Source organism: Mobula hypostoma, chromosome 2 (assembly GCF_963921235.1).
Source record: "Mobula hypostoma chromosome 2, sMobHyp1.1, whole genome shotgun sequence".
Lineage (NCBI taxonomy): Eukaryota > Metazoa > Chordata > Chondrichthyes > Myliobatiformes > Myliobatidae > Mobula > Mobula hypostoma.
The window spans coordinates 246,519,774-246,546,041 of NC_086098.1; the positions used below are offsets into that span (position 1 = coordinate 246,519,774).

Below are 26,268 nucleotides of genomic sequence, written 5' to 3' on the forward strand. Positions count from 1 at the left end.
CACGGGTTCATAAACAGTGAGTACTGGGTGATAATATTAATAAATAAATAAACAAGCAGAAATGACTGGCTTCATCGGAAAGACAGATGCATTCGATTGCACAAAAGATGACTGGTTGATGTATACTGTAAAAACGTTGATTCTGAATGATGCCCCAGCAGTGTTCAAGGATGGCATTGGAAAACTCAAACATATCAAGGGTAAAATAGTGCTAAACGAATACACCATATCCAGGTTTTACAAAGCCCGTCTGGTTCTTTATACCATCCATGATAAAGTAGCCAGTGAGCAGGATTACATGGAGGCTGAAGGAATTCTTTCCAAGGTTGAGTGGAGCCCCTGGGTAACAACAGTGATCCCAGTATCCGAGAAGAATCTGTGGTGATCTTAAGGTCAGCGTGAAGCCAGTACTGAAAACCAATCCAGTAGCCTGTGCGCAGGATAAAGGATATCTTTGCAAACATTTCCGAAGGAAAGCACTTTAGCAAAGTGGACGTAGCTGAGGCCTATCTACAGATGGAGATGGAAGAAGAGTCCAAACTGTTTCTCACAATAAGCACTCACAAAGGGCTTTATTGCTACAGTATGTTCATGTTGGAGTAGCATCTGCTCCTGCACTCTGTCAGAAATCTACTGACCAGGTACTGTAAGGCTGCCCGTGCGTACAGTGTTACCTGGATGACATCATTGTTACCAGTCAGATGACATGGAACATCTCCAAAATCTCCAAACAGTATTAACAAGATTAGAAGATTATGGATTCAGAGCATAGCGCAACAAGTATGAATTCTTTAAACCAAGCATCACTTACTGTGGTCACACCATTGACACGCAAGTATTACAGAAGTCGTACTGAGAAAATTCAAGCAGTGGTGGATGCCCCAAGGCTGAAGGATGTGTCACATGGGTCCTTTTAGGATTTGTCAATTACCATAACAGACTCCTGCCAAACCTGGCTACTGTGCTCCACCCTTTGAACTCATTCCTGCAGATCAGGAAGAAATGCAATGGACAAAGTACTGTGAGCTAGATTTCCAAAAAGGCAAAGGAAATGGCGACATCAGGTCTGCATTCACACACTATGATCCATATTGTCCTGTGAAGCTTGTCTGTAACACCTCACCTTGTGGTGAAGGTGCACTCATGTGACATTTTATGAGTGATGAAGGTGAATGTCCCATGGCCTTTGTATTGTGCTCCCTTACTGTTGCAGAGAAAAACTACACACAGATTGACAGAGAGGCACTGAGTCTGGTTTGGGGTGTAAAACGTTTCAACCAGTACCTGCATGGGAGAGAGTTTACCCTCACTACTGACCTTCAACCAGTAGTGTCCATTTTCGACCCACAGAAGGGAGCTCCACCAACAGCAGCAGCACAAATGAGAGATGGGCTCCGTTTCCTGGAGGATCGAATTCAAGAGAACGACTAATTTTGGAAATCCTGATGGATTCTTTTGTTTACCCCTGGAAAAGGAAATACCTGAAAAATTTACAAAGTGAACCTAGCTGAGGGCTACCTATAGATGGAGATGGAAGAAAAGTCTGAAGTGATTCTCACCCACAAGCAGCAACAAAGCGTTACCCTTCCCTTCCACTCCTCACTTGTTCCAGTCTCCCGAACGCAAACTGAAAGTCTCCCTGTTGACACAGCGATGATCCAGAAAAGATCCCACACTGTCTCGGGTCTACATGGCAACCCAAAATAACCGGAGTGTGCAACAGAAGTCCCAGTTCCAACTTTTTTTTACCGCATCGTAACTGAGTGCGTCACTAAAGTAAGATGAAGTAGACACAGTTTCTCAGGCTCCCGTGCCTCTTTTTCGACCAAGGATTCTGAAAGAGGTAGCCGAAGAGATTGGGGAAGCAATAGTAATAATCTTTCAGGAATCACTAGATTCTGGAATGCTTCTGGAGGACTGGAAATATGCAAATTTTAAGTAGGGATGAAGGCAGAAGAAAGGAAATTATAGGCCAGTTAGCCTGAATTCAGTAGTTGGGAAGATATTGGAGTCAATTGTTGAGGATGAGATTTCAGGGCACATGATAAAATAGGATGAAGTCAGCATGATTTCCCTAAGGGAAAATCTTGTCTGACAAATCTGTTGGAATTCTTTGAGGGGAAAAGAAAACAGACAGGAGAGACAAAGGAGAGTCAATGGATGTTATTTACTTGGATTTTCAGAAGACCTTTGACAAGGAGAGCATGGATAGAAGATTGGCTGATTGGCAGGAGGCAGAGAGTCACAATAAAGAGGGCCTATTCTGATTGGCTGACAATGACTAGTGGTGTGGGCCATGGAGAATGGGTCAAGGGCAGTGGAAACAGACAAACCAACTGTGCCATGAGGTTGGAGGAGATGGAAGCTGCCATTTTGTGAAGCTGCTCTACATCCTCCATTTTGTGAACTGAAGTTGCTTGCCTTGATTAATGTTTTAAAGTAGACACAATGATGCTCCAGGTAATCTGCTGGAGCAGAGGTCACTTCCAAATAAGAGGTTATTTATGAGCCATCCTTTGGTTGGATATAACATGCAGGCTTGTGACTGCTGGGGTCAGTGTCTGCCCTGAGTAGTTTGAGCTGGTTGCTGGTTTGGTAACTGATTGAAGACAATGAGCCATAAGTTGCCAGTTGTCAGTTGTGGAAGAAGGGCAATAAATGGACGCTGGCTTGGACCAGAACCAATAAGAAGGTGATATGGGTCAGTCAGATGACCCGTAGCCAAAATAACACTGAAATGCAACATTTGAACTAGTAAGGAATGAATATAAAAGCAAAGGTTTTTGGATACAGCACAGCGATATCTCTCCAGGGACCCTCCATCGCAAGGAAGAACCCCCATGCCAGAGGCTGGGAGGAGAAAGGATGGATCATCTGGCCAATGGAGATCCCCTATTTCAGTGTTATCAATTGGAAAAGTGGTCTGAGTGAGTATTGGTACAAAGGCAACAGTAGAATTCATGTTCTAAGTTGCTGGCCTGGGGTTATGTTGTTGTTTGTGCAGAGACAATAAAGCATGAGCTTTGATTAATTAGGAGTTGTGCAGTGAATTTCCTAACCTAGTTCAGTTGATGAATGCTCAGCAGTGGTGTTCCACAGGGGTTGGTATCTTCACGTTATATGTCAATGATCTGCATGACGGAATTGATGGCTTTGTGGCCATGTTTGCAGGTGACACAAAGATAGGTGGAGGGGCAGGTAGCGTTGAGGAAGCAGGGAGTCAGCAGAAGGACTTGGACAGAATGGGAGGATGGGCAAAGAAGCAGCGGATTGAATATAATGTAGGGAAGTGTTTGGTCATGTATGTTGGTTGAAGAAATGAAGATGTGGCCTATCTTCTAAACGGGAAGAAAATTCAAAAGTGCAAAGGGACTTGGGAGTCCTTGTGCAGGATTTCCTGAAGGTTAACTTGCAGGTAGAGATGGTGGTAAGGAAGGCAGATGCAATGTTAGCTTTCATTTCCAGAGGACTAGAATATAAGAGCAACTTTGTGATGCTGAGACTTCATAAGGCATCGGTCAGACCGCACTCGGAGTATTGGGAGCAGTTTTGAGCCCCGTGTCTAAGAGAAGTTGTGCGGGTATTGGAGAGGGCCCACAGGAGGTTCAGGAGGATGATTCTGGGAATGAAAGGGTTAACATACGAGGAGCATTTGATGGTTCTGGGCCTGTACTCACTGGAGTTTAGAAGTATGAGGGGGTATCTCAGTGAAACCTACTGAATATTGAAAGGCCTAGCTGGAGTGGAAGTGGAGAGGATGTTTTCTATAGTGGCTGAGTCTAGGACCAAACTAGAAGGACACCCTTTAGAATGGAATAGAAATGAGGAGGAATATCTTTAGCCAGAGGGAAGTGAATCTGTGGAATTCACTGTCACAGAAGGCTGTGGAAGCAAAGTCATTGGGTATATTTAAAGCGGAGGTTGACAGGTTGTTAGATAGTCAGGGCGTCAGAGATTACAGGGAGAAGGCAGGAGAATGGGGTTGAGAGGGATAATAAATCAGTTATGATGGAATGGTGGAGCAGACTCGATGGACCGAATGGCCTAAAGCTGCTCGTGCGTCCTATGGTCTCATGTAAGAAATAAAGCTAATCCTTACGTATGGAACCGTACACATGCCTTTCACACATTGCACCCAGCACATTCCCTGGCATCCCCACCACCCTCAGGCCCCCCTCTAAATCTTTCACCTCTCACCTTTAGATGTCGTTACCCTGGGGAGAAAGAGTGTGACCACCCACCTTACCTGCAGCCCTCGTGATATAATAAACCAGAACTTCACACAGTACTCCAACTTCCTGTACGGCTGGGGCGCCGTGTCAGCACGGCGGTTCGCGTGACGCCGTTATAGCTTGGGCAGGTCAGAGTTCAATTCCGATGCCGTCTCTACGAAGTTTGTGTGCTTTTCCTGGGAGCATGTGGGTTTTTTCCGGGTGCTCCGGCTTCCTTCCAGATCCCAAAGACGTACGGGTTAGTAGGTTAACTGGTCACCGTAAGTTGTCTCGGGTTGCTGGGTGGCATGGCTCGTTGGACGAGAAGGGTCTGTCTGTGTTTTATCACTAAGTAAATAAACAAACACCAAGTCCCAACTCCTGTACTCAGTGCCCTGACTGATGAATGCCTTCTTCGCTGCCTTGTCTACCTGTGTCACAACCTTCCTGGAACTACTCTACCTGTTCTCTCTTCTGCAAAGTCCCCCATGCAAGTCCTAAGCTGGTTTACCTTACCAAAATGCAACAACTTCCCATTTGTCCCAGTTAAACCACGGCACGGCCAAGTGTAACGCTTTACAATATCAGCGACCCGGGTTCAATTCCCACCACAGTCTGTAAGGAGTTTGTACGTTCTCCCCGTTACCACGTGGGCTTTGCTCGGGCCGTTCCAGTTTCTTCTCACAGTCCAAAGACCCAGGGGTCAGTAGGTTACTTGGCCACATGGTGTAATTGGGTGGCATAAGTTCACCGGGCATTTAGGGCCTGTAACCATCCTGTGCAGAACTCTGCAAAAGTCTCAGGCAACTATATATAGCTAGAATGCCGAAGACTTTCGTACAGTACTGTACGTTGTTGATGGTGGGTAGGCTGGTATCAATGAGGTCAGTACGCCACCTCTGAATAAATAAAATAGGATAAATTCCATCTGCCACCTTCGTCACGTTGATTGAGATCCTGGTACAACCCTGGTCGGAACTTCTTCACTGTCCACCGTGGTGCCTTTGGCACACTTGTTAGTTGTGTGTGTGGACTTGTCTTCCTCCAGGAGCAACAGAAGTACGCGCAGCTCCAGGAGATCATCAAGAAGCTGGACGAGGAGAAGAAGAGAGGAGATTCCCTCCTCTACGCCATGATCCCCAAAGCTGTGGCCGACCGCCTCAGGAAGGGCGTCACTGCCCTCGAAACCTGTCAGGTATGCTGCCTTTCCCCCTCCTCTGTCCCCCCCCCCCGCCATTTTCCTTCTCCTTGAAGGAAGCATTGAGCCTGTAGGCCCACCCCCCCCCCATTGGTCCCGTTCCCCTCTGCCCCACATTGTGGTGCCGCTCCACGCCACTCTGGCGTTATCCCTAGCCCGCAGGGAAGCAGAGAGAGGAGACCAAACCACCAGCATGACTGTTTGCATAGGAAGTTCCCGTTGTAAACAGGGTACATGAGTGGTGACAGTGCCACCAGTGGTGGGAGGGCAGACCTACCGCGTGACTGTTTACATAGGAAAGTCTGACCACCAGCAACTGAGACAGGAAATGGACACTTCTGTGTCGTGCGACTGGCGCTAACGTCACCCTCCCAGTGCACCTTGCATCTAGAAACCGTCTGGAAAGCCTACACAGTAAGGATATCGCGCAGGGTGGAGAACGGGGACTGGGAGTTGTGAGATTCTCAGCATGATGGGTGGTGGAGTAGAGTGGGGGCAATTTACCTCTAATTTGTAATGATCAGTGTGCACAAAAATCTTGTGCTGTGCAATTTTTTGCCCAGTGACAACATGTGCGCTCATAGTAATTTCTTCAATAAAAACAGTATAAATAAGCACGTCCTGAAATCTGCACACAAATCATCACAAACTCAACGGTCCGCATCAGAAACTGGAAAAGGAGATGTGATTGTGTATGATCATGAAATATACTTAACATGCCAACGAGGTAGAGGGTAACAACCTTTTGTGCACAGTTTGAATTCCTTTGTGTGCTCGCAGCAAAAGATGTCTGTGCCCACACACCTTGGAGGCAGCATTGGGTGGGGGTGTTGCTGGACGGTGAGTTGGTGCTTATCTTCAGCTGATGTGTTTGATGTCTGTCTCTGACCCCACCCCTCTCCAACTGCCCCACCTCCAGGTCTTCCCTGATGTGACTATCCTCTTCAGTGACGTGGTGAAGTTCAACGAGATCTGTATCCACATCACCCCGATGCAGGTGGTGGATATGTTGAACGAGATCTACATCGTCTTCGACACACTGAGCGAGAAGCACAATGTTTACAAGGTGCCCCGCCCGTACAAAGACCTGCTTCTCAAAGCCACACCTCTCCCCTCCGAACTCAGCCTGCAATTCCCTGACCCACCCCTCCCCGCCAATCCCACCCTTTTCCTCTCCAACAGGCTCCATGCGTTTCTTCTCTGACAATCTTCACAACTATCATCCTCCCCAATATCTGACCCTCCCCTACCCACCAAGCCCCATCCTACAAGCACAGCTCTCCCACCTTGCCAAGCCCCACCCTCAACACCAAGCCCTGCCCCCTTCCCGCTGCAAGTACCACCCCCACCGTAGCCCCACCCACAGCACCGCTCCACCCCATCCTGAGCACACCACTGGCGAGCCTGTCCCACCCCAAGCTCCACCCTAGTATTTTGAAGCCCTGAGACGGATCCCCGAACAGCCCCGCCCCTGAAGCTTAGCCTCTCCCCAAAGCACCACGTAGCCCCACCCCATTGCCCTAACTTGCATGGCCGAGCTGACTGCACTTTGCCTTTCCTCCCCAAGCCACAACTGACCCAACTCTGCCCCAGACATGTTGGCAAACCGAGCCCCACTCCTTTTTAAGCCCACCCCACAAATCTCGGTTTGAGCTCCACCCTTTAGCGAGCTGTCTTTGTGGAGTCCTGATCCTCACATAGCCACACCACCAGTCTCTGAGCATTGCCCCTATTCATCACAAGCCCTGCCCTAAAATCCTACAAGCCCCACCCAACGCCCAACCACACACTCCGCCCCAAACACCACATAAGACCCGCCCCCAACACCACTCAATCTCCCACCCAAAAACCCATACCAAAGGAGATTCACTTTGCAAAGCTTTTGTGTATCAGGGCCACTAGGATTAAAGTCTAACTGCCCCACCAGTGCCAGGAAGCTGCAATTACAGCGTGAATGTTTACATAGCATATTCCCCTTGCTCCCATCCATCAACGAGATCAGGAAGGCAAAGCCCTTGTGAGGTGTGCCTGGCCTTATCGACACTCTCTTGTGTGTCTCACAGGTGGAAACTATCCGGGATGCCTACATGGTGGTTGCTGGTGTCCCCAACAAGACCACATTCCACGCCCATCACATTTGTGACATGGCCGTCGATATGCTCAGCTCAATTAACCACCTGAAGGACCCTTCCACTGGGGACAATATCCAGATTCGAGTGGGTGAGTCTTCAGGGTCAGGACCAGGAGGCGGGGGGGTGGTGTTGGGGGTGAGGAAGAGCATATGGGTGGCAGGCTGAGGGAAAGGGAAGGGTAGTATATCCAAAGTCAATGGCCCAACTGTCAATTCATCCTAGTCACCCTGTGGGCAGGAGTCACGTACGAGAATGAATGGCCATTTGAAATTGGGACTTCATCATCCAATGGGAAGAGAGCTATAAATGAAACCATTTGGCTGTTGGTTGTTTGGGTTTCAACAACCATGCGTTAAGACACATGGCCATGGCCATTAGCTGTTAGGGTTTGTCAACCAATGGCCATGGACTGTTGGTGTTTGGATAACCAATGGTTAGAGGGTTCTGTATTAAACCATATTCCATTGACTGCTGTAGTTAGTCAATGATAAAGAGAGAGGGCAGCAAAATGCATCTACAGTGGTTCCAACCTGGTTGGTACTCTGGACTATTGGATGTTGTATTATACCCCAAAAAATTCTGAACTCACTTCGATTTTGTGAGATCACACACTATTTTCCTAAATGTTTCTTTGAACTCCACGTATTCGGAGGGAGCAGAATAAACCAGATCCTGGTCAGGACATGGTAATCAGATAGAGTAGCAGATTCCCAGGATCCCCTACTGAAGGGAATTACTACAAACATGACCCAATGAATCATCAGGATATCATTCACAGCTCTCTGCCCATTGTTTTACCAAATGCCAATCGCCAAATGGTTTCATTTCCAACTCTCAACACAAGGACTGACCAAATCTCAACAGTCAATGGCCATGGATTCACCAAAGCTTAATAGCCAATGGCCAATAGCTGATCAAATCCCAAAATCCAATGGCTATAGGCTCACCACATCCTAACAGTCAATGGCCATTAGTTCACCAAATCCCAACTGCCCATGGCATTGGTTCATGGCATGGAATCTGGATTCCTAGTTGAGCAATAATGCGTATGCAGATATGTATGATTAAAAGAATTTCTGTGCTGCACCAAAAGAAGCCTATGGCCTTACATCATTAGGATTGTCCCCTCTCCTTAGCGCAAATGGGAACGTGCTGATCTTAGACAAAAAGAAAATTCTCCATCAGTGGACAGTGTTCTGAATCGTCACTTGAGTAAATGATGAAGCCAGCGATCGCCCCTAGTACCTGTCAATGAAGCACTGGTTGTTCCAACGACCTAGCCGAGACTCAGAAGCGATACATCAGCTCTCTAGCGGCATCCAACGCAATACCGGCTGAGGCCTATAAGGAAGGTGGTGCAGTGCGAACAGAAAAGCTCCATCAGCTCTTCTGACTAGTGGCAGCAAGAGTTTAAAGATGCATCCATCATCCACCTGTATCAGGAGGAGAAGATAGCGCGACGCAGTGCGCGCGGCCGCTCCAGAACGATATCTGTATTTGTTAAGCAGGGTACCGTGCACAATTCTGATTTGATGCAGATAGATGTGAGAAGCACGGAGGAACATCTAGTGAAACTTCTGAAATGCCCGCTTCGCTGCCGCTGCTACTGTGCGATCGAGAATCTCCGGAGGGGAAGGCCCCAAATCCTCGGCTTTGCCTGTTGCTTAGTGGCCAGGGCCGGGGTTGAAGCGCTCGGCAGAGATGATGCTCGATGTCGGACGGCTGGTTGGAGGCTCGAAGTTTTCAGACGGACTCAAGAGTCGGCTGTGGTCGGGTGCTTCCAGGGTGCTGCATCGGCAAGTTTGCAGCGCTGGAGGTTCATGGCAGGGAGAGTTTTTCCTTCCTTCTACTGTCTGCGTGAGATGATGGGACTTTCGAGAGACTTCAAGACTATTTTTGACCGTGTCCATGGTCTGTTCTTTATCAAATTACGGTATTGCTTTGCACTGTTGTAACTATCTGTTATAGTTATGTGGTTTTTGTCAGTTTTTCAGTCTTGGTCTGTCTTGTGTTTCTGTGATATCACACTGGAGGAACATTGTATCATTTCTTAATGCATGCATTACTAAATGACAATAAAAGAGGATTGTGTGTCCTCATAATCTAACCTAATATAATATCAGTGAAAGGGAAACTGACAGTCCTGAGGCAACTATCAGGGAATACCTTTGCTGTCTGTCACAATGGTCTTTGCCGGGACTTTTCTCAATGATCTCACATCACATCTCGACTGGGGATGCCTACCAGAGAGCCAGTGTGGATTCTAAAGAGAGTGTGGGATTATCCACATGGTGTTTGCTGCAAAAGAAATGTCAGCAGCAAACCACTAACAAGAGAAAATCTGCAGATGCTGGAAATCTGAGCAACACACACAAGATGTTGGAGGAACTCAGCAGACCAGGCAGGGTCGGCGCTAAGGTGGTACTAGCTGGGGCTATAGCCCCAGCAGAAATTGCAATAGCACCAGCGTAGCACCACCAAGAAATTACCTGCAGCTGCTTTGCTTTCTCTGTATAGTTTTGAATACAGCTCATTTCTTCAGTTGATCTAGTGAAACAGCCCCCCCAATTACCATAGCAGCCACGCAGCAATAAAGTTATAAACTCTGTCAGATCCTCTCTACACTTCGTTCGTTGTCAATGTCTTGCCGTTGCTGTCCTCAGATCAGTTAAGCTGATCTAAGATCATTTAAGGTGGTGATGTCACTCACGCGAGAGATTGATAGTTTACATCCAGGCGCAGATCCGTGGTCTCGCGAGACTAACGGATGCCACACGCACACACACTGTGCTTTTACAAGCGAATGTGGCCCTGGCACGTGCTTTATTTTGGCCGGTGTGAAAAATGGATCGATTTTTAGTCAGAAAGCGACCTCATCCAGAGGAATCAGTGGTGTCTCAGCCTGAGCCTGTCTTAATTGAAAGTGACATGCAGAACGAAGTAAGTGGGGATGAGGACGACAGCATTTCATCAAAGGAGTGTGAGGGCGAAGTAGAGGAACAAGAAATGGAGCGGGATTCGGAAGAGAATGTGGATGAAGCTGCTGTTAGTGCGAGTGGGAATACTGTTAGCGATGTTAGCCAGCAGCCTGAGGAAGGACCCCGTCGGCCAGCATTGAAAAAGAACCCTTCGCAACAGTTTGGCAATCAGCAAAGGAGTTTTATTCGTGGCTGGTTTGACCTGTACTCCTGGCTGGAATATTCAATCACAAAAGATGCTACATTCTGCTTCGCATGCAGGCATTTCTTGTGTGGAGGACATGGGTTCCATTCTGAGTCTACCTTCACTGTCACCGGTTACCGCAACTGGCGGAAAGCTACAACAGCTTTCAAAACCCACCATGTAAGTGCAGCTCATAAGTTTGCTATGGAGGCACGGGCCGAATTCAGATTGAGAAAACAAGACGGTTCAAGATTGGGAAATATGCTTGACAAAGGACATGCAAATATTGTCCAAGAAAATTGTGAGTATATGAGAGCAGTGGTTGAGTCTCTACGGTATACTGCGTGCCAAGGCATTGCCCAGCGAGGACACCGGGAGAATGATGGATCTGGCAATGGGGGAAACTTTGCTGAGTTGCTCAGTGTAATTGGGAAGTTTGATAAGACTGTAGCTAGAAAAAAAGAGGACAATCCTGGAAATGCAAAAAACACCCATCACGATATCCAAAATGAAATTATGTGTATTATGGCAGATATGGTCAGACGTCAAATAAGTGCAGAAATCAAGGAGGCTGGATATTTTGCCATCATGGTGGATGAAAGTAAAGATAAGTAAAAAGGAGCAAATGTCAGTGGTGGTGCGGTATTTGAATAATGAAACAGTGCTTGAAGAATTCTTGCACTTCACTCCAGCAGAAGGGTTGGACGTAGGTTTTCAGAGCCTGCAGAGGGACTTGGACCAGCTGGAAAAATGGGCTGAAGAATGGCAGATGGAGTTTAATACAGACAAGTGTGAGGTATTGCACGTTGGAAGGACAAACCAACGTAGAACATACAAGGTAAATGGTAAGGCACTGAGGAGTGCAGTAGAACAGAGGGATCTGGGAATACAGATACAAAATTCCCTAAAAGTGGCGTCACAGGTAGACAGGGTCGTAAAGAGAGTTTTTGGTACATTGGCCTTTATTAATCAAAGTATTGAGTATAAGAGCTGGAATGTTATGATGAGGTTGTATAAGGCATTGGTGAGGCCAAATCTGGAGTATTGTGTTCAGTTTTGGTCGCCAAATTACAGGAAGGATATAAATAAGGTTGAAAGAGTGCAGAGAAGGTTTACAAGGATGTTGCCGGGACTTGAGAAACTCAGTTACAGAGGAAGGTTGAATAGGTTAGGACTTTATTCCCTGGAGCGTGGAAGAATGAGGGGAGATTTGATAGAGGTATATAAAATTATGATGGGTATAGATAGAGTGAATGCAAGCAGGCTTTTTCCACTGAGGCAAGGGGAGAAAAAAACCAGAGGACATGGGTTGAGGGTGAGGGGAGAAAAGTTTAAAGGGAATATTAGGGGGGGCTTCTTCACACAGAGAGTGGTGTGAGTGAGCTGCCAGACGAGGTGGTAAATGTGGGTTCTTTTTTAACATTTAAGAATAAATTGGACAGGTACATGGATGGGAGGTGTATGGAGGGATATGGTCAGTGTGTAGGTCAGTGGGACTAGGCAGAAAATGGTTCGGCACAGCCAAGAAAGGCCAAAAGGCCTGTTTCTGTACTGTAGTTTCTATGGTTCTATGGTTCTATGGTTCTATACAGCAGGCCACACCGGCAGCACTGGACACAGTATATGACTCCATTGGACTCACAGGTGAAGTGTCGCCTCACCTGGAAGGACCGTTTGGGGCCCTGAATGTCTTGAGGAAGGAGGAGTAGCACTTGTTCCGCTCGCAGGGATAAGTCCCTCTATCCCCACTTTCTGCTTTCCGCAGGGATCGCTCCCAACACGATTCTCTTCTCCACTTGTCCCTCCCCACTGTTCTCCCTCCTGACACTGACCGATTCTTCTGCTATGTTGTCTGACTAAGGCCTTTGATACTATAGATAGATAACTACGCACGTTTGTAGATAGATCACTAGAGGTGTTGATTGGTAGATAGGTAGATAGAGGTATAGATGGATAGATAGATAGAGACGGATAGACATGGTGTATCTCACAGATAGACATCTCACCACGCTGCAGCAATTCCATGATGGCATGTGAGCTAGAATTCAGGAGAATGGTGAGCCATCCGAGCCCTACACTGTCTCAAATGGGGTAAAGCAGGGCCATATCTTGGTGGCAATACTGCGTTGACTGATGCCCTCAGAGTCGGCAATGTGGGCATTGGCGTCAGATTCCACACTGATGGGAAACTTCAACCTCAGGAAGCTACAAGCTAAAACTAAGTTACGAGAGATATTATCAGAGGCTGCCTTTTTGCTGATGACTGTGTAATCAATGCTGGCTCAAAGGATGATATGCAGCATTGTGTCGACAATTTTTCTGCTGTGTGTACCAACTTTGGGCTTACCATGAACACCACGAGGACTGGTGTAATGCCAGTTCCCAGTTCCAGGGAAATCATATGCTGAGCCAACCATCGCAGTCGACTGTCAAAGACCCAACCTAGTGACCAGGTTCACATCACTTGTCAGCACACTGACCCAGAACACCGTCAGTGATGATGAAGTACACGCAAGGATTGCCAAAACAAGCGTAGCCTTCGTCGGAATTTATACCAACATCTGGAACAGAAGAGGCAGAAGTCTCCAGACAAAAATGAAGGTATATAGGGCCAAACTACTTCCCACTCTGCTTTACGTCTGTGAAACAAGGACAGTGAACCAAAGGCATGCCAGGAAACGGAAGCATTTCCACACAGTCTGGATCAGAACGCTCCTCAACATGAAGAGGCAAGACAGAATCCCTGGATAGGTCTGCACAGTATCTCCAGCATCCTGGTACTGTCCCTGTAACACTGGGCAGGCCACCTCGCTCGCACGCTAGAATATTGGCTACTTAAGAAACTGCTTTATGGCAAACTACAGGACGAAAAGCATTCCTGTGGAGGTCAAATGAAATGCTATTAAGACACCCTGAAAACGCGACTAAAATCTTTTGACATCGACCTAGATATGGGAACATCATCCAGGATCAGACCAAGTGGTTCTCCTCCTGCTACAAGGGTGCAGCAACACGAAGCGGAAAGGACAATTGCAGCAGAGAGGCATAGGCTGGCCAGGAGAGGCTGAGACAGCAACCCTAAACCCAATGTAGCTGCCATTTTTTTGTCCACTCTGCCAAACAACTTTTCAAGTGTGGATTGGTCTCTCCAGCTGCCACGTACCCACAGACCCATCTAGCCCCTACAAATCGCAGATGACTAGAGTGGTTCTCGTTGCATGATGGATGATCAATCGATAAAACATGTGTTCACCAAATCCCAACAGTCAATGGCCACTGATTCACCAAATACCAACAGCCAATGGCCGCTGATTCATCAAATACCAACAGTCAATGGCCACTGATTCACCAAATCCCAACAGTCAATGGCCACTGATTCACCAAATCCCAACAGCCAATGGCCACTGATTCACCAAATCCCAACAGTCAATGGCCACTGATTCACCAAATACCAACAGCCAATGGCCGCTGATTCATCAAATACCAACAGTCAATGGCCACTGATTCACCAAATCCCAACAGCCAATGGCCACTGATTCACCAAATCCCAACAGCCAATGGCCACTGATTCACCAAATCCCAACAGCCAATGGCCACTGATTCACCAAATACCAACACCAATGGCCACTGGCTCACCAAATCCCAACAGCCAATGGCCACTGATTCATCAAATCCCAACAGTCAATGACCACTGATTCACCAAATCCCAACAGCCAATGGCCACTGATTCACCAAATCCCAACACCAATGGCCACTGGCTCACCAAATCCTAACAGCCAATGGCCACTGGTCCACTAAATACCAACAGCCAATGGCTACTGGTTCACCACATCCCAATGGCTAATAGATCCACATGCAACTCTCTAGCCATTCTCCTCAAACCTGTTTTACTATACATAAAGTAGACATACACCAGAGACGGTTTAGAATGAGTTCATCAGGTTGAGAAGGAGGGGTTTCATTTAGGAAGAAAGGTTGAGTATGTGATGGGAGGAGGGGGGTAGAGGTGAGGGGGAGGGATGGAGAACGGAGGGGAGGTAGAGAGAAGATATTATTGGAGCTTCTCAACCCAGAGAACTGAATTTGATTCCAACCTTCAGCGCTGACTGCGAGGAGTTCACACGTTTTCCTGGTGACCGTGTATGGTCTCCCACACCTCAACAACATGTGGGCTCATACAGTTAATCGCCCACTGATTATGCACCCCTCTTACCCCAATGTGAGGGTGAGGGATAGAATCGGGGATGGGAAGGAAGAGTCGAGAGAAGGTTGGGAGAATTATGTGCAGATGAGTGAAAATAGGTGATGGGATTAGGAGGACAGAGGTGAGGGGTGAGGGGGACAGGGTGGGGTGAGGGGAGGAGGGGTCAAGGGGAGCGGGGAGAGTGAGGGGGATGGGGAGGGTAGGGGAGGAGGAGGTGAACGGTGCTGGGAGGAGAGGGGAGAGGATGGGGAGGGGAGAGGACGGAGAGGGGTGGATGGGAACATGGGAGGGAGAGGAGAGGAAAGGGGGCAATGTCCGGGCGGGAGTGGAGGTGAGAGGTGGGGGGTGGAGAAGGGAGAGGGAAGATGGAGGTGAATGGGGACGGGTGAAGTGGACTGGAGGCCAGGGAGAGCAGGAGAGTGAGTCAGTCAGGACCCGTAACTAACAGGAAGGTGTGTCCAATCCAGGGATTCACTCCGGGATGGTGGTAGCTGGTGTGGTCGGTTTGAAGATGCCGCGGTATTGCCTTTTCGGAGACACGGTCAACACCGCCTCCCGGATGGAAAGTAACGGTGTGGTGAGTGAGACCGTCCGTCCCCAGAGCGACCATCCAAAAACCCCACCCAGACTCTCACACACTCCATCGCTCTAGACCACAGGCAGATGCTGCTTACTGTCCCAGTCTGGTCACACACACTCGATCCGTCATCACCCCTCCCACAGCACAGCGATCCCTCCTTATCGCTCCTTCCATAGGGTGATCTTCCCACCTCCTCACCCCCTCTGCAACGCAGCAGTCCCTAATCATCCCCCCCCCGCTGCGCACTCCCTCTTCAATGCCCCTCCCGCTGCACACCCAAGACTGAGCCACACTGCATGTGGGAATCTGTGTCCCTCTCAACCTCTCCCTTCCTCACCCCTTTCTGACAAAGTTTAACAAAATTCTCTCTATCCCTCCCCCCACCTTCGCTCTATCCCTCCCCCCCACCTTCACTTATCCGTCTCCCCCCACCTTCTCTCTATCCCTCTCTCCCACCACTCTATCCCTCTCTCCCACCTTCACTCTATCCCTCTCCCCACCTTCACTCTGTCCCTCTCCCCCACCTTCACTCTATCCGTCTCCCCCACCTTCTCTCTGTCCCTCTCCCCCACCTTCACTCTATCCGTCTCCCCCACCTTCACTCTATCCTCCTCTCTATCCCCCCCCACCTTCACTCTATCCCTCTCTCCTACCTTCACTCTGTCCCTCTCCCCCACCTTCACTCTATCCCTCTCCCCCCACCTCCTCTCTATCCCTCTCCCCCACCTTCACTCTATCCCTCTCCCCCTCCTTCACTCTATCCGTCTCCCCACCTTCTCTCTGTCCCTCTCCCCCATCTTCACTCTATCCCTCTCCCCACCTTCTCTCTATCCATCTCCCCCACCTTCGCTCTATCCCTCTCCCCCCACCTTCACTCTATCCCTGTCCCCCCACCTTCTCTGTCCCTCTCCCCCCACCTCCTCTCTATCCCTCTCCCCCACCTTCACTCTATCCCTCTCCCTCCACCTTCACTCTGTCTCTCTCCCCCACCTTCACTCTATCCCTCTCCCCCACCTTCTCTCTATCCCTGTCCTCCCAACTTCACTCTATCCCTCTCCCTCCACCTTCACTCTATCCCTCTCCCCCACCTTCTCTCTATCCCTCCTCCCACCTTCACTCTATCCCTCTCCCCCACCTTCTCTCTATCCCTGTCCTCCCAACTTCACTCTATCCCTCTCCCTCCACCTTCACTCTATCCCTCTCCCCCCACCTTCACTCTATCCCTCTCTCCCTTCCCCCGCATTCTCACTTCTCTCTCCCCTTTCATTCTGCCCTCTCTCCTTTCTTTTGCTCTTTCCCTCCCTTCCCCTTCCCCTCCCCTTTCCCCCTCCCCTTTCCCCTTCTCCCATCCCCTTTCCCCATTCTTCCTTCTCCTCCTTCCTCACCGTCCCCACTCCCTCACCCACTCTCCACCCACACCATCCTCTCTCCCCCTCCCTTTCTGCTTCTTCCTTCTCCTCCTTCCCCTCCCTCTCCCCTTCTTCCCTCTCTCTCCACACTCTCCCCTCTCCCCATCTCTCCTCTCTCCCCCCTCCCCTCTCTCCCCCTCTCCTCCACACTTCCCCCCCCCCTCAGGGAATGCAAATCCACATCAGTCAAACCACTAAGGACCACCTGGAACACGAGCCCTACATCATCGAGGAGCGGGGTAAAATCTTCGTCAAGGTAAGCTCCTCGAGCCAGGCCCTGGTTTGCATGCTGTGTCCACAAGAGGCTGGGTCTGCGGGATAACCCGCCAAGAGTCATCCACCACAGTAAAAGGCCTTTTGGCCCGTCATGTCCTTGCTGCCCCATCCCAACCAATGCCATTCGCCACCACAGGGTCTGTCCGCTTCTCGGCCTGGTTGAGCCAAGTACTCATTTGGATGCTTCGTCAACATTGTGAGAGTCTCTGCCCTCACCGTCCCGTCAGATTCCAAACCCCCCGATGGGGGAAGCAGCAAATCCCCTGTCACACATCACAGTCCAGCACAAGTGAAGCCCGCCCTACCATTAACTACATTTACGTGGATCGCAACAACAAGAAAGCAGCCCCAATCACCAAGGACCAAGGACCTCCAACTCCTCCCCCAGGCGTTAATCCTAACATCAGGAGCCTCGGGTCCCACACCACCAGGTTCAGCAACAGTTATTACTCCTCAGCCATCAGACTCCTGAACCAGTGTGGATAACTTCCCTCACATCAACTCTGAACTGATTCCACAGCCTATGGACTCACTTTCCAGAGGCCAGCAGCTCGTGCTCTCGGTATTATCTTTATATTCAGCTGGTCTTCCTTCACACATCGGCTGTTTGTCAGTCTGTGCTTACGTGTATTCTTTTTTGTAAAATTCGATTGCATTTCACTAATCCTTGTAAATGCTGCAAGAGAATGCATTTCAGGGTAGTGTATGGCAACATAGCATGCATTGATATTACTTCAAAATTGAACCATCCCCTCAGTGTGTCCCAGATTCAAACTTCCCTCTGGGTAAATATCTCCCCTGAGATTTCCTCCCCCTCCCCTTAAAAATGTGCCGTTCAGGTGGAAAAGTTGCCCCTCAGGTTCCTATTACATCTCTCCCCCTCTCACCTCAAACCTGTGCCCTCTATTTCCTGATTCTCCAACCATGGGAAAAAAAAGACTGTGTGCATTCATCCTGTCTACCCCTCTCATGATCTTACACACCATTATAAGGTCACCCTTCATTCTCCAGTGCTCTAAGAAAAAAATTTGCAGCCTGCCCAACTTCTCTCTATAACTCAGGCACTCAAGTCCTGAGAAGACGGTAAGTCCATAAGATATAGGAACAGAATTAGGCCATCTGGCCCATCGAGTCTGCTCCACCATTCAATCATGGTTGATCCTTTTTTTTCAATCTCCTTCTCAAACCCAGTTCCCGGCCTTCTCCCCGTAACCTTTGATGCCATGTCCAATCAAGGATCTATCAAACTCTGCCTTAAATACACCCAATGACCTGGCCTCCACAGCTGCATGTGGCAACAAATTCCACAAATTCACCACCCTTTGGCTAAAGAAAATTCTCCGCATCTCTGTTTTGAAAGGGCGTCCCTCTATCCTGAGGCTGTGCCCTCTTGTCCTAGACTCTCACACCGTAGGAATCATCCTTTCCACATCTACTCAGTCTAGGCCTTTCAACATTCGAAAGGTTTCAATGAGACCCCCCCTTCCATCCTTCTGAATTTCAGTGAATACAGATCCAGAGCCATCAAACGTTCCTTGTATGATAACTCTTTCATTCCTGGAATTATCCTTGTGAACCTCCTCTGGACCCTCTCCAATACCAGCACATCTTTTCTAAGATGAGGGGCTTAAAACTGTTCACAATACTCAAGGCGAAGCCTCACCAGTGCCTTATAAAGCCTCAGCGTCACATCCTTGCTCTTGTATTCAAGACCTCTTGAAATGAATGTTAACATGGCATTTGCCTTCCTCATCACCAACTCAACCTGCAAGTTAACCTTCAGGGTGTTCTGCACAAGGACTCCCAAGTCCCTCTGCACCTCAGATTCCCGGATTTTCTCCCCATTTAGAAAATAGTCTGCACATTTATTTCTATGACCAAAGCGCATGATCATGCATTTTCCAACATTGTATTTCATTTGCTACTTTCTTGCCCATTCTCCTAATCTGTCTAAGTCCTTCTGCATCCTGTCTGTTCCTCCACAAATCTTCGTACCATCTGCAAACTTGGCAACAAAGCCATCTATTCCATCATCTAAATCATTTATATACATCATGAAAAGAAGTGGTCCCAACTCCGACCCCTGTGGAACACAACTAGTCATTGGCAGCCAACCAGAAAAGGATCCTTTTATTCCCACTCGCTGCCTCCTACCAATCAGCCAATACTCTAACCATGTTAGTAACTTTCCTGTAATGCCATGGGCTCTTAACTTGGTAAGCAGCCTCATGTATGGCACCTTGTCAAAGGCCTTCTGAAAGTCCAAATATACAATATCCACTACAACCCCTTTATCTATCCTACTTGCAATCTCCTCAAAGAATTCCAACAAATTTGTCAGGCAGGATTTTCCCTGAAGGAAACCATGTTGACTTTGTACTATCTTGTCCTGTGTCACCAAGTACTCCATCACCTCATCCTTAACAATTGACTCCAACATCTTCCCAACCACTGAGGTCAGGCTAACTGGTCTGTAATTTCCTTTCTGCTCCCTTCTTCCTTTCTTAAAGAGTGGAGTAATACTTGCAAATTTCCAGTCCACTGGCACCAGGCCAGAGTCCAACGATTTTTGAAAGATCATTTCTAATGCCATCACAATCTCTAACTCTACCTCTTTCAGAACCCGATTAACATATCTATTAACCCTATCTATGCTCCTTATAATTTTACTCACCTCTATAAAGTCACCCTTCAGCCTTCTTCACTCCAGGGAAAACTGACCAGCCTCTCCCCATAACTAAAGTCCTCCAATCCAGACAAAATTCCCGGGAATCGCCTCTGCATTCTCTCCAGTATGATCACGTTTTTCCTCTGGAGTGGTGGCCAGTGAAGTGTAACCAGTGTTTTGTTAAGTTGTAACATAATGTCCCACCTCTTATACTTTATGCCCAGGTAAAGTCAAAGGCTAAATCAAGTTTACTTTCATTGTAACACACACAAAATGCTGGAGGAACTCAGCAGGCCGGGCAGCATCTATGGAAAAAAATACAGTTGCCGTCTCCGGTCAAACTCCTTTGGCAGGTCCTTTTTTTTCCATAGATGCTGCTTGATCTGCTGAGTTCCTCCAGTATTTTGTGTGTGTTGCTTGGATTTGCAGCATCTGCAGATTTTCTCTTGTTTGTTATTTTCTTGGTAAATGCGACAATTATGAATCAATTCCAAATGCACAAGTCCATGTGTGTGTAGGTTCAGAAAGAAACTGACCTGCGGCAGAACCACAGGCACGCGGATCAGAGACACACGGAAAACAGAAACTAAGCAACGATCTTCAAGAAAGAACGCAACTGGAACCAAAAATTAACAGTGTGTTTGATGGTCACAGTGTTGTTGTACCGAGATGGTGATTGGGGTTGAGCTGGTCGGTTCAAGAACTGAATGGTTGAAGGGAAGTCGCTGTTCCTGATCCTGGTGGGGTGGGACTTCAGGCTTCTGTACCTCCTGCCCAATGGGAGCTGTGAGAAGATGGCCTGGCCCAGATGGTGGGGATCTTTGATGAAGACAAATGTCCCATTCACCTTCAAAGATGAGCTTTATTGTCACATGTACATTGAAGCATACACTGAAATGTATCTTTACATCAAAATAAGGGAGGATGGGCTGGGAGCAGCCCGCAAGTGTCACCAACATAGTACACCCACAACTCACTAACCCTAACCTGTATGTCCTTGGAAGGTGGGAGGAAACCAGAGCCCCCAGAGGAAACCTACATAGTCACGGGGAGAATGTGTTGAGGAAACTCCTACCCAGTGACAGGTACTTAACCCTTATCACTTGTGTTGTAAAGCATTGTATCAACAGCTACATTACAGAACCATCTCAGCCCAAGTTATTCACCAATGTATCAAGCTGTGTTACCACATTCAGGTTACGAAGTCCCTCTGTTCCCCAACACTCCCCAGCGCCCTGCTGTAATGTGAATAAAGTCACCGGAGGGACACAGAGCTAATGGATACAAAAGGATTCAACAAAATGAGACACTCTCACAGGACAAGGCCTCCCGACCCAATATTACATGATGTTTTTTATATACTAAAGATCAAAGGTAACAGCAGGACAATTCTATATTTACAATGTATCTACAATGCTTCCTTCGAATTACATATAATTTTCACACCTCCTTCTTCACACCCACACTCCAGACACCCAAAATGAATATTAATCCCTACTGTCTGGTTTGATATCAACTCCAGGAAAACTATTGTTCAGGGCTGCATTTTAAATTTAATCTACTATCCACATTCAGGTCTGAAGAATTGGTGCTGTTGAACATATTATTTATCATATACCCTGACTCCAGACTACAGTCGAACATAGCCTACCATTACTGTGTGCACACCCTACCCTGGTTTGACAACCAAAATGCATGGCCTCACCATTCATCGGGATTGAATTCCGTCTGCTGAGTTTTTCAACTGATCCGTATTGGGAATGACAAACCTCTTTTCGCTCGGTCCAGGGTAGGGGGTACATGAAGACATATTGGGAATGACAAGCCCCTTTCTACTCTGTCCAAGGTAGGGGGTACATGAAGATGTATTGGGAATGACGAACCCCTTTTCCATTCTGTCCAGGGTAAGGGATACATGAAGACGTATTGGTTGAAAGGGAAGAGGACGCAGGGCTTCACGAGCGAGTATGGCAATGAGTTAAATGAAAACAGCATCTCCAGGTAAAAGAGAAATAGAGCTCGTCATTCAGCCCCTCATTTTCTGCTATCCCCTTCAGTGAAATTACATGCAATTGCCAACAGTCCGGATTTAACCAAACCATCCATTTTCATACATTCAGCTCCATCTTGCTTGTCTTCCCTCACCATAGTGAGTGGAGGCCAATGTCTCTTTGACTTACGCTTTCGCATGTCATATCAGCACCTTTTCTTACACTTTGTACTTCATTTCCAAATATCTAATTGATCCTGGGCTCAGAAAACAAGCTCTGATTGTGCTGTGGGAGGGGGTGAAGAGGGGAATGCTGTGGGAGGGGGTGAGGAGGGAACGCTGTGGGAGGGGGTGAGGAGGGAACGCTGTGGGAGGGGGTGAGGAGGGAATGCTGTGGGAGGGGGTGAGGAGGGAACACTGTGGGAGGGGTGAGAAGGGAACGCTGTGGGAGGGGGTGATGAGGGAACGCTGTGGGAGGGGGTGAGGAGGGAATGCTGTGGGAGCGGGTGAGGAGGGAACGCTGTGGGAGGGGGTGAGGAGGGAATGCTGTGGGAGGGGGTGAGAAGGGAACGCTGTGGGAGGGGGTGAGGAGGGAATGCTGTGGGAGCGGGTGATGAGGGAACGCTGTGGGAGGGGGTGAGGAGGAAACACTGGGAGGGGTGAGAAAAGAGCCCTCTGGGGGAGGGGGGAGCATAGAGAATGTCAAGTTCAGCAATATGACAGTATTTGACCATTCCTTTCCCCCTCCCCCTCCTGTCACCCCCACCTCCCATCTCCCTCCCCTCCCCTCCCCCTCCCCTCTTTCTCTTCCTCCCCCTCATCCTCCCCCTCCCCTCCTGCTCCCCCTCCCACTCTCGCCCCTCCTCCCTCCTCCCTCCCCCTTCCTCTTCCTCCCCTTCCCCTCTTCCTCTTCCTCCCCGTCACCCTCTCCCTCCCCTCCTGCTCCCCCTCCCACTCTCGCCCCTCCTCCCTCTCCGTCTCTCTCCCCTCCCCTCCTCCCTTCCTCCCTCTCCCTCTCCCTCCTCCACCCCTCCTTCCTCTCCCTCTTCCACCCCTCACCTCCCTCTCCCACGCCTCCCACTCCTCCATCTCCCTTTCCCTCTCCCTCCCGCTCCTCCTCCCTCTTCCTTCCCTCCTCCTTCCCCCTCCCCCTCCTTCCCTCTTCCCCCCTCCCCCTCCTTCCCTCTTCCCCCTCCTTCCCCCTCCTTTCCCCCTCCCGCTCCTCTCCCCCTCGCTCCCCCTTCCCTCCCACCTCCTCACTCTCCCTCTCCCCTCCCTTTCCCTTTCCCTCCCCTCCTCCTCCCTTTCCCTCCCCTCCCCCTCTCCCTCCCCCTCTCCCTCCCCCTCCCACTCCCTCCCACTCCCATCCTCCTCCCCCTGCTCCTCCTCCTCTCCTTCCTCCCTCCGCCTTCCCCCTCTCCCTCTGCACCCCCTCTTGTAAACCCGCATCCCCCACAGCCGGAGTCCAAGGGACTCCTCCCAGGAGCTGGACCCCGGGGATGAGGCCGAGGAGACCCCCCATTCCTCCAGTTCCTATGAGGGCTCTGAAGACTTCCAGGAGCTCAGGAAGAGGGTGAGGGCCCCACAGAGGAAAGAGGCGTCGCAGCAAGCTGTTGCCACGGAGACGGCGCCGATGACCAGGATGAGAGCACAGCCAATCACTCGCACCCTTGCACCCAATGCCTACCTCAGGAGTGTGACCTGTGTTCTGATTTGAAGGCAGTTTGGCTCCCCACTGTGTTTGTTGCTCGGTTGGAAAAGGCCAGGAGGGCGGCCACCTTGATTCTCAGCCCCACCGTCCCATTGAGCCAACATCCCCATCCTTCTCCCCACTCCCTTCGTACCATCAGCTCTCCCCAACTCCAAAACACCCAGAACCCCCAACCAGCATAAACCATCTCCCCTCCTATATTTGTACATCCGAATCCCCCTGCACCCCATCTTGTCTCTGTAACACCCTTCCTCCTCTACACCCATCCTTATCTCTGTAACCCCTCTAGCCCCTACACCCCTCCCTGTCTCTGTAACCCCTCCAGCCCCTACACCCCTCCCTGTCTCTGTAACCCCCTCCAGCCTCTACACCCCTCCCTGTCTCTGTAACACCCTTCCTCCTCTACACCCACCCCTATCTCTGTAACCCCTCCAGCCCCTACACCCCTCCCTGTCTCTGTAACCCCTCCAGCCCCTACACCCCTCCCTGTCTCTGTAAACCCCTCCGGCCCCTACACCCCTCCCCATCTCTGTAACCCCCTCCAGCCCCAACACCCCTCCCTGTCTCTGTAACCCCCTCCAGCCTCTACACCCCTCCCTGTCTCTGTAACACCCTTCCTCCTCTACACCCATCCCTATCTCTGTAACCCCTCCAGCCCCTACACCCCTCCCTGTCTCTGTAACCCCTCCAGCCCCTACACCCCTCCCTGTCTCTGTAAACCCCTCCGGCCCCTACACCCCTCCCCATCTCTGTAACCCCCTCCAGCCCCAACACCCCTCCCTGTCTCTGTAACCCCCTCCAGCCCCTACAGCCTTTCCTGTCTCTGTAACCCCCTCCAGCCCCTACACCCCTCCCTGTCTCTGTAACCCCCTCAAGCCCCTACACCCTTCCCTGTCTCTGTAACCCCCTCCAGCCCCTACACCCCTCTCTGTCTCTGTAACCCCCTCTAGCCCCTACACCCCTCCCTGTCTCTGTAACCCCACTGGCTCCTACACCCCTCTTCCTCCTTCCCTCTTCGTCCCTCTCATTCTCTCCCTCATTATTCCAATCCTTCTTCCATTTCCCCCCTCTCCCACTCCACCATGTCCACCTCACACGCTCTCTGATGCCCATATGATAAATCCCATTATCTCCCTCTCCCCAGGACTCACCCCACTCAGACCCTTCCCTCTTTCAGCCCTAAAGCTGATGCTAACATCTCAAAGAAGTGGAATTTTCTTTGCCCATTCGGTGGGCGCTTTGCTTTGGGTTCATGCCCGCCGGGCCTAGATTCGTGGTGTTAGGCCTCCGAGCCTTTGCTTGGAGTCTTAGTCTTTTAGACTTTGAAAATTTTTGTTTTTGGCTTCAGTTCTTAATCTTGGACCTTAAATTTGAGGCCTTAGTTGTTACTTTTTTAGTTTTGGATTTTTTAAAAACATGTTCACTGCTTGGAATGAACATGGATAAGAAAGGTTTAGAGGGATATGGACTGGGACACGGATAGGAAAGGTTTAGAGGGATACGGACAGGTACACGGATAGGAAAGGTTTAGAGGGATATGGACTGGGACACACGGATAGGAAAGGTTTAGAGGGATATGGACAGGTACATGGATAGGAAAGGTTTAGAGGGATACGGACAGGTACACGGATAGGAAAGGTTTAGAGGGATACGGATAGGTACACGGATAGGAAAGGTTTAGAGGGATATGGACAGGGACACGGATAGGAAAGGTTTAGACAGATACGGACAGGTACACGGATAGGAAAGGTTTAGAGGGATATGGACAGGTACAGGGATAATTGAACATAGAATAGTACAGCACAGTACAGGCCCTTCGGCCTGCAATGTTGTGCCGACCCTTAAACTCTACCTCCCATATAACCGCCCCCCCCACCTTAAATTCCTCCATATACCTGCCTAGCAGTCTCTTAAATTTCACCAGTTTATCTGCCTTCACCACTGACTCAGGCAGTGCATTCCATGCACCAACCACTCTCTGAGTAAAAAACTTTCCTCTAATATCCCCCTTGAACTTCCCACCACTTACCTTAAAGCCATGTCCTCTTGTATTGAGCAGTGGTGCCCTGGGGAAGAGGCGTTGGGTCTTTTGGCTAGTTTCCTCTGGCTTTGAAACAAGGAAGAAAGACGAGAAGGTATCTGTTCAAACAAACCATATAACAGAGGAATGGCTGAGGTTCTGGCCTTGTGCTGCAGTGGTCAGAGCTGTGACCTCATATTCTGAAAGTCCTCGGTCGAGCCCGAACTCTGCCGCTGTGTGGGTGTGTAGAGTGTGCCCGTTCTCCTTGTGGGTGCTCCGGTCTCTTCCCGCATCACAAGCACGTGCAGAGTTGCTGCATTCATCACCCCTTACACACAGGTGAGGGCGAGAATTTCAGGAGCAGGGGCAGGGTGGGGGTGTAGTTCATTTGATTGTTTGAGAAAGCAAAAACAGTGGGAAGAAGGGGTAGGAACAAGATTGTTGGGCCGAACTGCCTCTATACATTTCAGTGTGAAATGTCTGTTGCCAAATCGGTGTGTTAAAATCTCTACTTTGCACAGGAATCACAAGCAATTGGATTACATAGTGATTTTAGGGACTAGGTAGACTAAAACATCCTGTCTGATCGGGTGTCAGTGCAGAAAAATTTCCTGTAACCTTAACCACAATAAAACTCAGCATATCTGATAACATTTTAAAGTTTTATTTTACATTTTTGTGTAGTTGTCCTAATATTCTGAATTTAT

At 49.2% G+C, this 26,268-nt stretch overlaps 1 protein-coding gene across 1 annotated transcript in view; it reads left to right on the top strand.

Annotated features, from left to right (window-relative positions):
* The window catches only part of LOC134337497 (soluble guanylate cyclase 88E-like), an 83,178-nt gene extending 59,334 nt beyond the window's left edge, over positions 1–23,844 (top strand). Inside the window, exons 10-16 of the mRNA XM_063032568.1 lie at positions 5,260–5,406; positions 6,329–6,475; positions 7,473–7,629; positions 15,375–15,484; positions 17,063–17,152; positions 21,744–21,841; positions 23,289–23,844. Coding sequence (XP_062888638.1) covers positions 5,260–5,406; positions 6,329–6,475; positions 7,473–7,629; positions 15,375–15,484; positions 17,063–17,152; positions 21,744–21,841; positions 23,289–23,547 — 1,008 coding nt within the window. The 3' untranslated portion in view covers positions 23,548–23,844. The remainder of the gene's footprint in view (positions 1–5,259; positions 5,407–6,328; positions 6,476–7,472; positions 7,630–15,374; positions 15,485–17,062; positions 17,153–21,743; positions 21,842–23,288) is intronic.
* Positions 23,845–26,268: the final 2,424 nt, after the last annotated feature.